Below are 15,019 nucleotides of genomic sequence, written 5' to 3'. Positions count from 1 at the left end.
CCCAGCCAGACCCAGTACAACTCGATAGTATTGGATTACGCTTAACTGATTGCATTTCCTGATTCCAAATTAATTTCTAAAATATCAAGGTATAGGCACACTTCAAAAGTTTATCCCTTGAACATTGAATTTCACTTGTTCTTTTCAGCTTAATCTGATTTATTCTGAAAAGGGATTGAAAAGGTTAGTTTTTCCTTTTCTTATGGCATCTTTCCCTTTGAGATGTGCAGTCCTTGTTATGTGTTGTTTCCAGGCCCAACAGTTCTGGAGGTTTTTAACACCTTGTTGAAGCACTTGCGCATCAGTGTCGACTTTGAGCTGGGTGACAGGCGTAGTTCAGCAGGGAGTGCCACTTTCAGCACAAGCTCCAAGGAGAGTGATGAGAGGATTGTTCAGAATGCTATTATTCAAACAATTGGTGAGTAATGATAGTAATATAGGTTCATTTAAAATTCCTCCCCTTCTCCTTCTTCCTTAATCAGATAGTATTAAAACAGCTTGAAGCAAAAAGGAATTATGGCAAATGTGGTATCTTTGCTTGTGCTTGCCTTTAAATAAATCTCAGGCTCACTTTACTTGACTTCTGAAAGATTTCTTTTAATTGTTAACTGAGAAGACAGTCAAATAGCTTAATTAAAATTGAAAATGCTGGTGAACTTACAATAACTTTGTTGGTTATATTATTATATGGCCCTTGAAATACAGACATCATTCTGTACCTTCTAGTACAGAACTACTGTTAGTCCTTTTATGAAAATCACATTGCAATCATATGCAGTAGTATGTTTCAGTAGGTACTACTTGAAAATTTGTAGAAACCAATGTTAAACACGGTAGCAACAATGACACCTGATGGCCAGTTGTGCTACCACAACTTCAGTACTTCTAAGTATGATGCTGAAAATGAGCAACAACTTCTGTAAATTATTTCATTGAAATATCCTATCCCCTTTTTTCAAATTTTCTCTTTATGGTAGTGATAAATACAGTGCATTTATGAAGTGTATTCCTCTACTTACAGAACAAGGGGGAATGTAACTTAAATGTTGTTCACTAATGTATCTGTACCATTGCTTATGGCTTAAAGTTTTCTAAAGAAGTAGCAAATACGTAGTAGGTTATTTCTCAGCATGACAATAAAACTCCCAAGTTAAGATGTTAAACAACTGCCCCCCCCCAAAAAAAAAAACCACCCAAACCCCAGAACCCAACCTTTGAAAGTAAAGCTTCTATCAAAGTTACATTTTTGTACTATTGCATAGCAATAGAATGGAATATCTCAAGTTGGAAGGGACTCATAATGATCAAGTCCCAGCTCCCTACTCCTCACAGCACTACCTAAAATTAAACCATATGACTAAAAGCATCACTCAGACACTCTTTAAACTCTTGAAAGGCTTGGTGCTTGACCACTTCCCTGGGGAGACTGTTCCAGAGACTGACCAACCTCTCAGCAAAGAACCTTTTCCTAATGTCCAATCTGAACTTCCCATGATGCAGCTTCATTCTATTTCCTCATGTCCTGTTGCTGGTCACCAAAAAGAGGAGATCAGCACCTCCCCTTCCATTGCCCCCTTTGAGGAAGTTGTAGACTGCCACGAGGTCACCCCTCAGCCTTCTGTTTTCCAGGCTGGACAAACCAAGTGACCTCAGGTGCTCCTCAGAAGTCTTGTACTTGAGGCCTTTAACCATCTTGGTTGCCCTCCTGTAGACATGCTCTAATAGTTTGTCCCTCTTATATTGAGGCATCTAAAACTGCACACCGTACTTGAGGGGGGGGCTGCACCAGTGCAGTGTAGAGTGGGACAGTCACCTCCCTTGACCAGCTCACTGTGCTGTGCTTCATGCACCCCAGGATACAGTTTACCCTTTTGGCTGCCGGGGTGCACTGTTGACTTGTATTCAACTTGCCATCAACTCAAACCCAGAGATCTCTTCCCACAGGGCTGATTTCGAGCCCCTTGTCCCCCAGTTTGTATGCAGAACCAGGATTACCGCATCCTAGATGAGAATCCAGCACTTGCTCTTACTAAATTTCATACGGTTGCCCAGCTCTGTAGTCAATGCAGATCTCTCTGTAAGGCCTCTCTACCCTCAAGGGAGTCCACAGCTCCTCCTAGTTCAAGTATTGTCAACAAATGTACTTAATGTATGTTAGGTTCCTGTGTCCAGGTCATTTATAAAAACATTGAAGAGCACTGGCCCTAAAACTGAGCCCTGGGAAACACCACTGGTGACCGGCGCCAGCCTGATGTAACCAATTTACCAAAAGTTTTTGAGACTGACTCCTCTGCCAGTTGCTCACTCAGTGTATTATGGACTTGTTTAGCTGTGTGCTGGACACTTTGTTCAGAAGGATACTGTGAGAGATAGTATCAAAAGCTTTGCTAAAATCCAAAACCACCACATCTACTGGCTTCTCTTGGTCAACTAGATGGGTGATCTTGTCGAAAAAGGAAATTGAGTTGGCTAAGTAGGACCTTCTACTTGTGAACCTTCACTGGCTATGACCAATGACTCTGTTGTCTGACGTTTTTTTCATTAACTCCCGAAACAGCCTTCTCCGTAATCAGGCACTGAAGTGAGACCGACAGGCCTGTAATGACCAGGGTCTTCCTTCTTACCCTTCTTGAAAACTGGGACAACATTTGCCGGCTTTCAGTCCAGAGAGGTCCCTGGACTCCCAAGACCTTTGAAAAATAATGGAGAGAGGTCCTGCAATGACATTGGAACCTGAGCTAAATCCCATCAGGCCCCTGAGACTTAGGTTCATCCAGCTGGAGCAGCAAGTCTTAAACAAGTTCAGGGTCAGCTGGGGGTTTATCATCCCCCCCCCAGTCATGGTCTTCCAGCACAGGGCTCCAGGGGTCCCATCATCATCAGTGTTAGACAGAGGTGGAAAAGACATTGAACTTCTCTGGTTTGCCTATGACCTTACTTGTGAGGTGACCAACCTCATCAAGCAACAGACCAATGTTATCTCTGATCCTCCTTTTGCTGTTAACATATTTTAAAAAGCTGATTTTGTTGTCCTTAACAGTGCTGGCCAGCTTAAACTTAATTGAGCTTTGGCCACACAAATTTTCTCCCTACTGTGTCAAGCAGCTTCTCTGTGGTCTGTGTCTCCTGTCCTTGCTTCCAATATCCATACACTTTCCTTTTCCACCTAATTATAGAAGAAGATCCCTGCCTCAGCCAATCTGGTTTTCTGCCCTGCTTGCTTGACTTCCAACACTTTGGAATGGCTTGCTTCTGCACTCTTAAGAGATGGCTCTTAAAAAGTGACCAGTATTCATGGACCCTAATACCTTCAAAAGCAGATACCCAGGGGACCTTACTAACTAGCTCCTTCAGCAGCCCAAAGGCTGCTGACCCCATATTCAGGGTTGAAGTTTTGTCAGCAGTTTTTCTGCTATTGCCAATGATTTGAAACTCAGCTACTTCGTGGTGACTATGACGGAGACAGCCACCAATCACCTCTGTTTACAAACAACAGATCTAAAGAGGGTACCTTTCCCAGCCAGCTTCCTTAGTATCTGCACCAACTTATCTTCAATGTGCTTCAGAAATTTTCTGGACCTGTTTTGTGTCCGCTGTACAGTATTGTCTGAGAAGTTAAAATCACCCATAAAGACAAGGGCAGTTGATCTACAGATACCCCCAATTCCTTGTAGAACAATTTATTGTTCCTGTCATCCTGGCTTGGTGATCGATAGCAGTCTTCCGCAGCAACATCTACTTTATTTGCTTTCGCCTCCACCCTTACCCAGAGGCTCCCAACCGTGTCATCATCATCTGTGAGCACTATAGAATCCAGCCTCTCTCTTGTATACAGTGGCAGCCCCCCTCCTCACTTGCCCTGCCTATACCTCCTGAAGAGCCTATAACGGTCCATCGCAGCACACCAGGCATAGGACATCCCACCAAATTTTGTTTATGCCAACGATGATGTACCTCTGGGACTAGGCCAAAGCTTCTAGCTCCTCTTGTTTATTCTTCATGCTGTGCGCATTAGTACTTCCTGCTGCACCAGGCAGGAACTTGTCACCATGGCCCCTAGTTCCTTAAGTCACCGTGTTCTGCCGGGTGGAGAGAGGACAGGGAATCCTCCATAATGCATCCTGTGGGCTGACCGGCCTGTCCCAGGGAAGGTAGGGTGCCGTTCCAGTAGCCTCTCTCTCTCTCTCTCTCTCTTGCACGCTTCCAACACTCCTCAGCCTACTCGCCTCCCCTGGAGCTCTGTCACTAATCGGAGCAGTTCCCCTCCCCGGGCACATCTCCCACAGGAGCGCAGCCCGGCACCTGGGTGGCTGCGCGTTCCCACCGCAGCTCTGTCTGGGTGGCTGCATCTGTCATGGTGGGTGCAGAGCTTAGAGAGGCCGTGGCTTTCTGCCGGGTGGATACCATTGCTCCCTGGTTGAGCTGGCAGAGCTACAGCACCCTCCTTGCATGCCAGCTGCCATGCTGCTCCTGGTCACTAGTGCTCCCCAGGGGCTTCTTTTTAAGATAAAGGCGCTTGCCTGCTGTTGCTCCTGGCCCTGCCCAGATCTCCTCAGCTGCTGTGGCACCAACTGTAGGCTTCTGGTGAGTCTCTCCACTCCCCTAAGGTTCCCCCAGTTTTGGAAAGCCCTGTGCACTGTGCTGGAGTGTTCTGCTGCAACTGTGCTGGCACTAGAGCTGCTCAGCACGGTAGTCTCTTAAGTAAATATGTCTGAGATTCCTGTTTGCAGACCTGTAATATTTAATGATGACTTCAGAACAGACAAAAGTAACAACACTGTTTTTCTATTAGAAAAACTTCCAATGCCTCACTAGTTACAAGTTAACAGATGTCACATACTTAATTTTAAATTATATATTTAAAGGAAGATAAAATTAGAAAGTTTCAGGATTCAAAGAAGAAAGTGAGTGTCATGAAAAGACACTGTCAAACCATTCAGCAGAAATGAACATACAATCATAGAGTTGTTTTGGTTGGAAAAGACCTTCAATGTCATAGAGTCTAGCACTGCCAAGGCTACCACTAAACCATGTCCCTAAGTGCCACAGCTACATGTCTTTTAAATACCCTCAGTGATGGTGATTCAACCACTTCCCTGGACAGCCTGTTTCAATGCTTGAAATGTGAGCATTACACCCTAAAACAAATCATGGGTTTATACTTCATCTATTTTGACCTTATTAATACATTCCTTGTATTCATAAGGCTTTTTTTAGAAAGGGAAGGGCCCTATATCTCTTTCCTTCTGTAATTTCCTTCAACTTTTATTTAGGATTTTTTGGAAGCAATCTCCCAGATTACCAGAGATCAGAGATTATGATGTTCATTATGGGGAAAGTACCTGTTTTGGGGACAACTACACAATCACTGGATACCAGTCACCTTGGGTTTGTATATCCTACGTTTTTTAATTTCTAATTAAAAATTTAGATTTTAGAATGCTGATAAGAAGTGAAAAGCATTAGGAAAAGTGAAATTCAAATTCTCACTCATTAAGGTCTGTATTAAATACTGTGCAGAATAGAGATTTGCACAGTGTCAACAAATGAAAGCAGTTGCCAAACACATTACCGGTAGAAAATAGCAATTGGAATGCAGTTTATTTTTTTGCACTACAACATTTCTTCTCTCCACATCTGTACAAACATTTCTAAAATTATCCACTTAATGGTGGTTAATTCCATAACTACTTATATGTGTATTTTGTGAGTGAGGGAAATTGAACTGTGACTACATTTCTTCAAGTAGGTGCATAATTTACTAATGTTTTTTGCGTTTTCTTAATTCTGTACAAGATGACTTCAGATTAAGAATTCAACCACAGAAATTCCAGTGAATTTGTTTTGGTTTAGATTTTCCCTGTTTGTTTAGAAATAGGAAAACGATATAGGTGGGCAGATTTCTGTAATAAACCCATAATGAAAAAGCAGCCATGCACCAAAGTAATATTTTTCCCTGTAACATGAATAATTATGATTAATGACTCATTTTTCTCAGTATGGGGAAAGTCAGTGGGAAGGTTGCAGCTATTCTTTGCAGGTATGCATGGATACTTTGTGCCACATATGTCCAATCACCTGCTATCTTCAGTAGGAAGTCATTGTCATTCTCCTGGCTGCTTGGTAGCTTTTCATAGAGTATTGGGTCCCTGCACTACGGGACACTGTTCCATGGAAGACAGGAATCTGTCTGTGCCAGGCAGTTGTCACATGTTAAAGTGGTATTTGAAAATACTAATCCCTTTGGATGTGGATTTATTTGGATTACCAGCTGGTGTAGGGTTTTTTTGTTTGTTTTTTAACTATACAATTTTCCTTCGTGGGATTTTATGTAACCATGGGACTGAGTAGTATGTTAGTGTGATGCGTGTATGTCATTCCAAATAAAGCAGGCTTTCTGACTGCTGATACAGTCTTGTGTTACCTGCCTGAAAATTTGGTCTCCGTTACACAAGACACATGAATGATACTGCCAACAGAATATAGCCAGGATTATAGCCCGTGAAGGTGGAAATTTCCACTGTTATATAAGGGATAACTTTTGTGAAGAGGCTTGCTCTTTCCTTATACTATTTGGTAGACAAAAGGGTTTGTACCTTTTTAACTTTCTTGAAAGAGTCTCTTTGAATGGGCCAATTTATTCCAAGTGCACTTTTATCTTGTAAGATCTTGCAAGAACAGTGCATATGTGACTATATACCAATAGGTATTTAACCTCTTTTTCTACTAGCAGATGGAAATGAGAACAGATGAAGAAAGGTTAAGTGGTGTTCTGTGTTCCTTCCTGTGATCTGAAATCTGAGGGTTCTTTCAGTTTTTCCTACTGATTTTGCAGATAACTTTTTCCTAGTCTCAAAGTTTTGGGGTCTGATTTAAACAAGAAGTGTTCTGGTTTCTTAAAAGACTCAAATTTAATTCAGAAGAAATGCTGAGCGCTGATGCTTGTGAAAATTAAGTCAAGCATGTAGCAGTTGAAGAGTTCAAGATACAAAGAGGTTTTGGAATGAAACACGAAGATTTAGATCAACTTCCCATATATCATTTACTGTATTTTTTAATTATATGTGCCTTTGATTTTTAAGCCTTCCTTTAAATGTCTTGTTCAAAAACATTTAGTTATTGCACCTCGTTTAGAGAGATTTGCCCCGTATTTATGGTCGGCTAGCATCCCTTCCAAGACTGCTGTATTCCCTTGTCAAAAATGGAGGCGTTAGAATGATGTTTGAAGTAGAATAATATTTTGAAAATATGCAAAGAAACTAATTTTCAACTTTTTTCCAATTGTAGGGATTTGGGAACTAGGAGGATTCAAATCATGTTGCTGAGATCTCTACTTATGGTAAGCCTTCTGTGTTCAGTATACTTCGTTATAAATGCTTCACTTTATATATTTATACATATAAGTACAGTATTACAACTCTGCATTATGAAATTCAACATACCTTCATATTACTTAGATCTGCAGTTCTACTGCGTAAAATTGTGACAGCGTTTTCCCAACTTAACATTACAAGCAGTTCAAGAAATATTTATTCATCTCTTAGAGCACTTTACCAGTTATAAATGGATCTGCAGATCCAAAAGAACATCATCAAGAGGTTGAGTTGACTAGTTCTGCCAGCAATGCTGGCAACATTGAAGTGAAATCACTTTTGTCTCTTGACACCAGAAAACCTGTAATTAGTCAAAATGGGTAATATTTTAAAACTGTAGGAATGGATGCCTACTTCAAAGCCCTTAAAGCTTCAGGCACCATTGTTCTTTCCTTCCTAGTATTTCTCAAGTTTATTGTAAGGTATGGTTAAATATTCTATCACCAGTACATTTTTCAACTGTGAGCCTTCAAAGAGTTTTTCTGGAAATACATCCTGATGGTACAAATCAGAAGTCGGTGGTAAAGGAGGCCCTTGCCTGTAGAATTCTGGCCTATTTTGTTGCAGAAACCAAAAATTGTTTAGTGACTGAAGTAGGGGAAATAGCATGAAGAACGATTTCATGACTAAAGCAGAAGAGTGCCTTCCTGGAAAATGAATTTCTGTCCCTGCTCTGACATGAAATTGTTGTGTGGTGTTAGGCAAATCAGTTAAAACTGTTCTTTCTTTGTCAGAATATGGAATTATAGATTCTGGCTTGCAGAAGACCTGAGTATTGACAGTTGTAATTTAAGGAGAGAAAACACGTTAGAAGGGACCTCAGGGGGTCATTTTGCACATTGCCTTCATTAAAGGTAGACTCAGCTATGCATAAATTTTTCCTGACAATATTCATCTCACCAGTCTTAAAAATTTCCATTGAAGTTGGTAGGAATTGTTCTAATTATTCAGGGTGCTGCACAGTCTTAAATATGCTTTAAGGGATCAAATTATGCATGTGGAATGAATTTAACATTTTTGATAGTGATTTTTGCTTTTGATCCTCTCAGAATATGGAAGTAAAAATCCCATTATGGCACAAAGATGTGAAAGTGAATGTTTTGATGCTTAATGAATTACTCGGACATTGATAAATATCATGGAAAAAATGTGGGAAGGGTTTGTGTTCAGAGCAAAGCTTTTGTTGTGGCATATAAGGCTTAGTCTACACACATAATAAAGAACTAGAAACTACTAAACCCTGCCTGTTCTGTGTACGGAATGGAGCATTGCACATCACATATTCTTTACAAAAGCATAATACTTCACAATATAATTAGCCTGTTGTCATGCATACACACAGGCAGACAATGTGGTATATGCAATTAAAATCTGGCACTTCATTAAAAGCATGCACTTCTATTTGCAGTCTTACTGTTTGTAATATTAGTAATTTTCCATTTTCAAAATGATTGATTAAATACCTTCATGTATCCTCTGCCAGCTAGCTTCCTTTCAGCCTGTTGAGTTATGCTATAGGAATAGCACTTGCTCACACGGTGTGGTTTAACCCCAGCAGGCAGTAAGGCACCATCCAGTCACTTGCTCACTCTTCCACAGTGGGATGGAGAAGAGAATTGAAAGGGTACAACTGAGAAAAGTGGGTTGAGATTAAAACAGATTAATAAGTGAAAAAGGGAAACAAGGCGGGGGGGGGGGGGGGAGGGGAGAAAAAGAAAAATTAGTGGTAAATAAAACAAAATCAAACACAACGCCTACCACACAACATAAAAAATGCCACCCACAACCCATTTGGTCACCACCAGCCAACTGATACCCAGCCAGTCCCTGAGCAACAGCAGCCCTTGCTGAGCACGATGTCATGTGATCTGGGATATCCTTTGGGTCTGTCGGGGTCAGCTGTCCTGGCTGTGTCCCCTCCCAACTTCTTGCTCACCCCCAGACCCTCAGCCTCCTTGCTTGTGGGGTGGAAGCAGAAAAGCCCTTGGCGCTGTGTAAGCACTGCTTGGCAATAAGTAAAACATCCCTGTGTTGTCAACACTGTTTCCAGCACAAGTCCGAAACACAGTCACATACCAGCTACTATGAGGAAGAGTAACACTGTCCCAGCAAAAAACAGCACAACACAGTTCACTTGTAAAAGCTGTAATGGTTTGAGATATGTATAATGAAGATATAATTATTATGTAAAGTCTTAGATAAAAATATGATTGCTTTTTTAATAATTAAATTTTGAATAATTTTGCTTTGTCATCCTCAACAGTTTATGCTTGTCAGTTTTTCTGAATTCTGTTTTGGTTTTGAGATTGTAAAATTCTGGTAACCTCCATTTAAGAGACAGTAAATTCTAAACATTTCTGACTGCTGTAAATTTTTAGCAAATTAATGTTTAAATTGTCAGAAGTTAACTTTTCCTTATGTACCTACAGAGCTTGCTTTAAATAAAGGTCATTGAATGAGGCAAGTCAAGGTAGTATTAGGTTAAAAAAGAAACAACAAAACCCACCATGGTAACAGATTTTTAAGAAAATTATGTTTGCTGCTTGCTTTTTTGCAATAAAGTAATATCCATGAATGTTCAAGTTGTACATAAAAGCCCTGATTTCTCTCTTTTTCTTCACATGAACATGCTTGGTACCATGTATGAGCAGCTCGGACCCTGAAATAGAAAAATTTCTTGGAATTATTACCATCTTCATTTTATGCCCTGCAACTTTTTTGAAAGGTCATTTTTTGAAAGAATTTCAATTTGTTTTTTCTTTCGGGTGTGTTGGTAGAAGAAGGTTCCTGAGAAGTACCACTTTAAAACAGATGAGGGAGTTCATTTGAACATGAGTATAAAAGTGTTTCCAAATTCATAGTGAGTTTAGGAATTTTCAAAACTAATACAATACTAGAGTATGAATCCACCTTTCAGGTGCCAAAGCAAGCCCACTAAAAGGTGAGTGACAGCTGCAAGTAATTCTTACAATGCAATAATGACACACACTAATTTTACTTCCAACAATGAACAGGTGACTTCAGGATACAAAGCAACGATGATAACTAATGCACTTCCTCCCCCATTTCTGGACCCATTATTGTCTCCTTCACTCATGGAAGACTCTGAGCTAAGGCAGCTGGTCTTGGAAATATTGCATAATCTCATTGATCGGCATGACAACAGAGCAAAGCTCAGAGGGATACGGTAGTTCTTTCTCTTTGCTTTGGCCTACTTGAAATTCTAATTTAATATCTGAATTGATAAGTACTGTTGATTTTTTAATTTTTTTTCCTCATTTGAAATGTTAATGTACTGTTCTGATAAATGCACAGTGCTCAGCATCATTTATTGATGGCAAGAGCTTTACAGGTAAGCCTCAGTGCATGATACCTTAAATGACCATTGCCAATATCTGCTAGTTTAACCGGAAGACAGAATATGGTATTTTATGTAGAGGAAAAAAAAACGTGATTGTCATAATTCTGTGTATGGTTCTCCTTCTTCAAATGAAATTTGAATGTCATTGTTAAACATTGATATAATTAAAATGGAAATTACTTCAAGATTTGGTTGAATAGTTCATGTATTTCACATCCTCTTCCGCAGCTACTTTTTGCTAAAACAACATTTTTGTTTCCTTTGTAGAATAATACCAGATGTTTCTGATCTAAAGATAAAACGAGACAAAATTTCAAGGCAAGACGTGAGCTTCATGAAAAAGGTAATAGGATGAAAAAGTGAACTTTCCTATCTGGAAAGAAGATAAAGTAACTGTTAAATTAGTTTGAGTCAGTGGGGTTGTGGGGGAGACAGCCCTCCTGTTGAGTCACAAGGTTTGGAAGGTATCCCATTGCTTTCTAAACTCCTTCTCAGAGAGTAGCCCAGGTGCGGCTAGATCATCCTAGTCTCAGACTGTCAACTGTTTTAAGTCAAAAGGATTTATATGTGCAGCCACTCATCAGAATCAATATTTGCCTGTCAGAGCCCAGTTTAAGGCCTTTCACTGAAACAGTTTCACAAAGTTGAAAAAAATTGATGCTTTCCTAAGGTGACAGGTATGACAAGTTCAGCATTGCTGCTTATAAAAGCACTTCCTGCAAAAATCGAGCTGGAGTTAAGAGTTCAGCACTTCTGTTAACAGTATTGTCCCAGGTGACATCTGATGTAGTCAAAGGCACAAATCTTAGTAAAGAGACATCCCTTCTTGGTGAGGAGAGGTCCAGGCCCGTTGACCCTGACACGGTCGTTTTGAGTTCTTGTCCTTAAAAAAAAGTCTACAGTGCCAGATTTTATACTCATGGTGAGATGGGACTAAGTCAATTATTGTGTGCTGACTGGCCCTTAAGGAGGTATCAGTTCTGGAAGGTCAGCAGGGTGTGCTGGAGCAGGGAGGATTCTGTACAGACTGACCCGTGGTACAGATTCACAGTTAGAGATGTGTGGGAGCCTTCCTGGCCTTCACTGAAGCAACAACAGGCTGTGAGGCCCCCACCTCAGCCCGGGTGTCCCTCAGTTATTTGTTAGACCTCATCCATTACCTGTTTTATGGGATAGGCATGCTGCTGGAGTCAAGCTTCCAAATCCACTTTGGGCCAAATGCAGTTGGTCGTTGTTAGGTCGGGTTGGGGGGGGGGAGCACAGTGCCACAATAACTGAATCAGTAGCTTTGCTTTTCTTCTATAACTCTGTTTGTGCAACAGGTTGCAAAGATCACTATCAAGCAATTTTAATTCAAATTAGAGTGACTTCACTGTTGAGGTGCCCTAGATTTGAGAGGTGGTTCCGTGGGATGAAATTTTCATTTATATCTTCAGTGAAAATTCTTGCATGTATGAAATTAGAACAGTGTATATCTAAACCATTATTTTGAAAAAAACTTCCCTATAGTTAGATCCCTATGCAGCATTTTATTTATGCTTGGTAGTAGTTTCTCGTTTGTATAGCTTTTATTTTGTTGTATTTTCAGATGAATTTTTATTTATAAATCTTTTTTTAAAAGCCTTTGTACAGGGACTTGTGTCTTACCTTTTAGGTAAAGATATTAAAGAAATTTAACTTTGAAGAAAAAATGCATCTCCTTAAAAGTTTATTTTTACAGGATATTATGCCAGTGGACTTTTGAGTATGTTTGGTTCTAAAGAAAAACAGGTGGTTTTTTTTTTTTTTAGATGATGATAGTGTAGAGTGAAATTCTTTATAGTAAACACCTTATTTTCTTTGTGGGAAATATACATACAGTTATTTAGTGTGATCTGTCATTCTTGACTGTGGTTTATGTGTGTAGATAGGTTTGTAAACAAAAAAATACAAATTACTGAAGTCACCTCTAAAGCAGGCTAGAACATATATCACTGTTAGCTGAGAAAATATATTGACTTCTTCCAGCTATCCCATGCTACTTTGTTTCCTGTTAGCTGTGAAATAAAAAAAATTGTCTTCAGAGTGCTAACTTAATTTAATATTCTAATCATAAAACAGAATAATTGCACTTTAAGTTGTCCAGAGGCAAAAATACTACATATGTAATAACATGCAAACTAGAGTTGTGCAACTTTAAAGTAATATTGCAAGATAAATGTTCTTGCTAAATTACTACAGTTAATACTCCTTGTAGCAAATTTACACCTGTTTTGGTTAATACTAGAATTATGCAAACGTAAAGATTACTTCAACATTGGCAATTCTTGCATTTTGCCATCTTCTGGAAAGATACTGTGTGTTGAGAAGATCCATGTATTAATCTATTTTCATGTGCAAGTTTAATTCTTTATCAGTGGGATGAATAATTTCATTACTTTTATTTTCCAAATATGCCTTTATTTTCCAAATATGCCTTGTCTTTAAATAGCAAACTTTTACAATGCTTATTTCATAATGGCTTCTGTGATTTGCTAGTAGCTTGGTTTCCCACTTTTGTAAATAAAACATATATTTGAACATCTATATATTTGATTTTAGAAGTAATAAAATAAACAATGCCATCTTTATTATTTCTTACGTGTATATGTCCTGCTTGAAAAGCAGGTGTTAAAAACGAGTTTTCTCCTTCTGGAGCTGAACTACTTCTTCCAGAGATAAAGCATCAGTCCTTAGATCTTGAAAATCAACTGGGTCAACTGATACAGACCTGTATCCTCTACAGACTAAGAATGCTGGAGTGGTACTGGGTTGTTGCATGCAAAACCTGCTGCTTATCCTGCCTTTCTGTGGTTTCGTTTGTTTTGGGGTTTTTGTTTGTTTGTTTTGGGGGGTTTTTGTGTTAAGATAATAGTTTCTTTACAAAGATTGGTTAGGCACAGTGTTACAAGGAAGGGAAAGTCACTTTTAATTTGAGGGTCTTTCATTAGATAATCAGTGTTCATCACTACAGTTAGTGGAGGCCTCTATGTACATTAGAGAGCCCTACTCATCTTCTGAAACATCCTCTAGAAGGATTTTTTCTTAGTTTGCTATTCAAGGAGACTTGCTTAGTGAACAAAATTGGTATCTTCACAAGGATAACCCTTGAAAGCTCTTCAGTTACTTGAATGTTCTTGTGGATGTTTCAAGATCTTCTTTTTCCCCCCCTCCTTTTCATAAATGGGCAGATTTATTTCTGAATATTTCAATAGGAAATCAATGCCAATGTCTGACACGCAGTGCAATATTCACATGCAGTTCTCTGTATATTCCCCACCTGTATAGTTCTACATTAAATAGTACTGTATTTATACAGAAGCTGTTGTTATAGTCGTCTTGATTAATCATGTACTTTTTTGTGTGTATATGTATATACATGTATTTTATTTTACCCTTTTATATTAATTCTTTATCTAAAATAACCTAACATCAAAGTTGGCCCTGCCTGGAGTAGGGATAGGACTAGAGGACCTTTAAATAGACTTTCTAACCTAAAGTATTCTGTGATTTTTAGTACTCATTTTCCCTTTTTTGTCTTTTATAGCATGGTCAGCAGTTGTACAGACACATCTACTTAGGCTGTAAAGAAGAAGACAATGTCCAAAAAAACTTTGAGCTACTGTTTACATCTCTAGCTCTTACCACAATTGAACTAGCCAATGAAGAAGTGGTTATTGATCTCATTCGATTAGCTATTGCTCTGCAGGTACGAGTCTAAATCAGTGTTGCATTCATTGAGGGACAATTTTAATTTTTAATTGGAGATGTGGATAACTTTTTTTTTGTTTGTATATTGATCTTCAGATTGGAATTCACATAATTCAGTTTGAATTTGATAATCTATTAAGGAACTGTACTTTGTACTTACCACTGTTAATAGGGAAGCTTCAACTACTCAGATTTGTTACAAACTTCTACAGCGTGTTCTCTTCAGGAAATATAGGAAATGTGATATTTGTTGAAATATTCCCTAGAATGACTGATATATTATTTAACAAATGGACAAGGTTTTCTTACAACCTGTGATCTTGAATCAGTATTCCATATAAATTGTGTGGGTTGTCCTCACTCTGGGAGAAAGCTTTTTGTTAATTGATCGATTGGAAATATTTGTTGAAACAGGCTATTTAATCTTACTTTTGGGTAAAATTGTATGAATGTATTGACAGCCTTTACTCCTTTACATTTCCTTTACAGGATCAAACATTATTTCATACTTGCATACGGTACTCAGTGAAACAGTGTAACTTAGTAGATTTATCTG

The 15,019-nt window shown here is 39.0% G+C and overlaps 1 protein-coding gene across 5 annotated transcripts in view; it reads left to right on the top strand.

Annotated features, from left to right (window-relative positions):
- EFR3A (EFR3 homolog A) overlaps positions 1-15,019 on the top strand; it is an 87,712-nt gene that overhangs the window by 55,244 nt on the left and 17,449 nt on the right. For all 5 annotated transcript variants that reach the window (XM_080378501.1, XM_080378500.1, XM_080378499.1 and 2 more), the window contains 6 exons: positions 254-418; positions 5,274-5,388; positions 7,288-7,339; positions 10,388-10,560; positions 11,002-11,077; positions 14,300-14,461. In XM_080378501.1, the coding sequence (XP_080234627.1) occupies positions 254-418; positions 5,274-5,388; positions 7,288-7,339; positions 10,388-10,560; positions 11,002-11,077; positions 14,300-14,461 (743 nt within the window). The remainder of the gene's footprint in view (positions 1-253; positions 419-5,273; positions 5,389-7,287; positions 7,340-10,387; positions 10,561-11,001; positions 11,078-14,299; positions 14,462-15,019) is intronic.

Source organism: Falco punctatus, assembly GCF_963210335.1.
Source record: "Falco punctatus genome assembly, chromosome: 3".
Taxonomy (NCBI): Eukaryota; Metazoa; Chordata; class Aves; order Falconiformes; family Falconidae; genus Falco; species Falco punctatus.
Note: the sequence above shows the minus strand (reverse complement) of the source record. Positions and strands in the feature narration are given on the sequence as shown.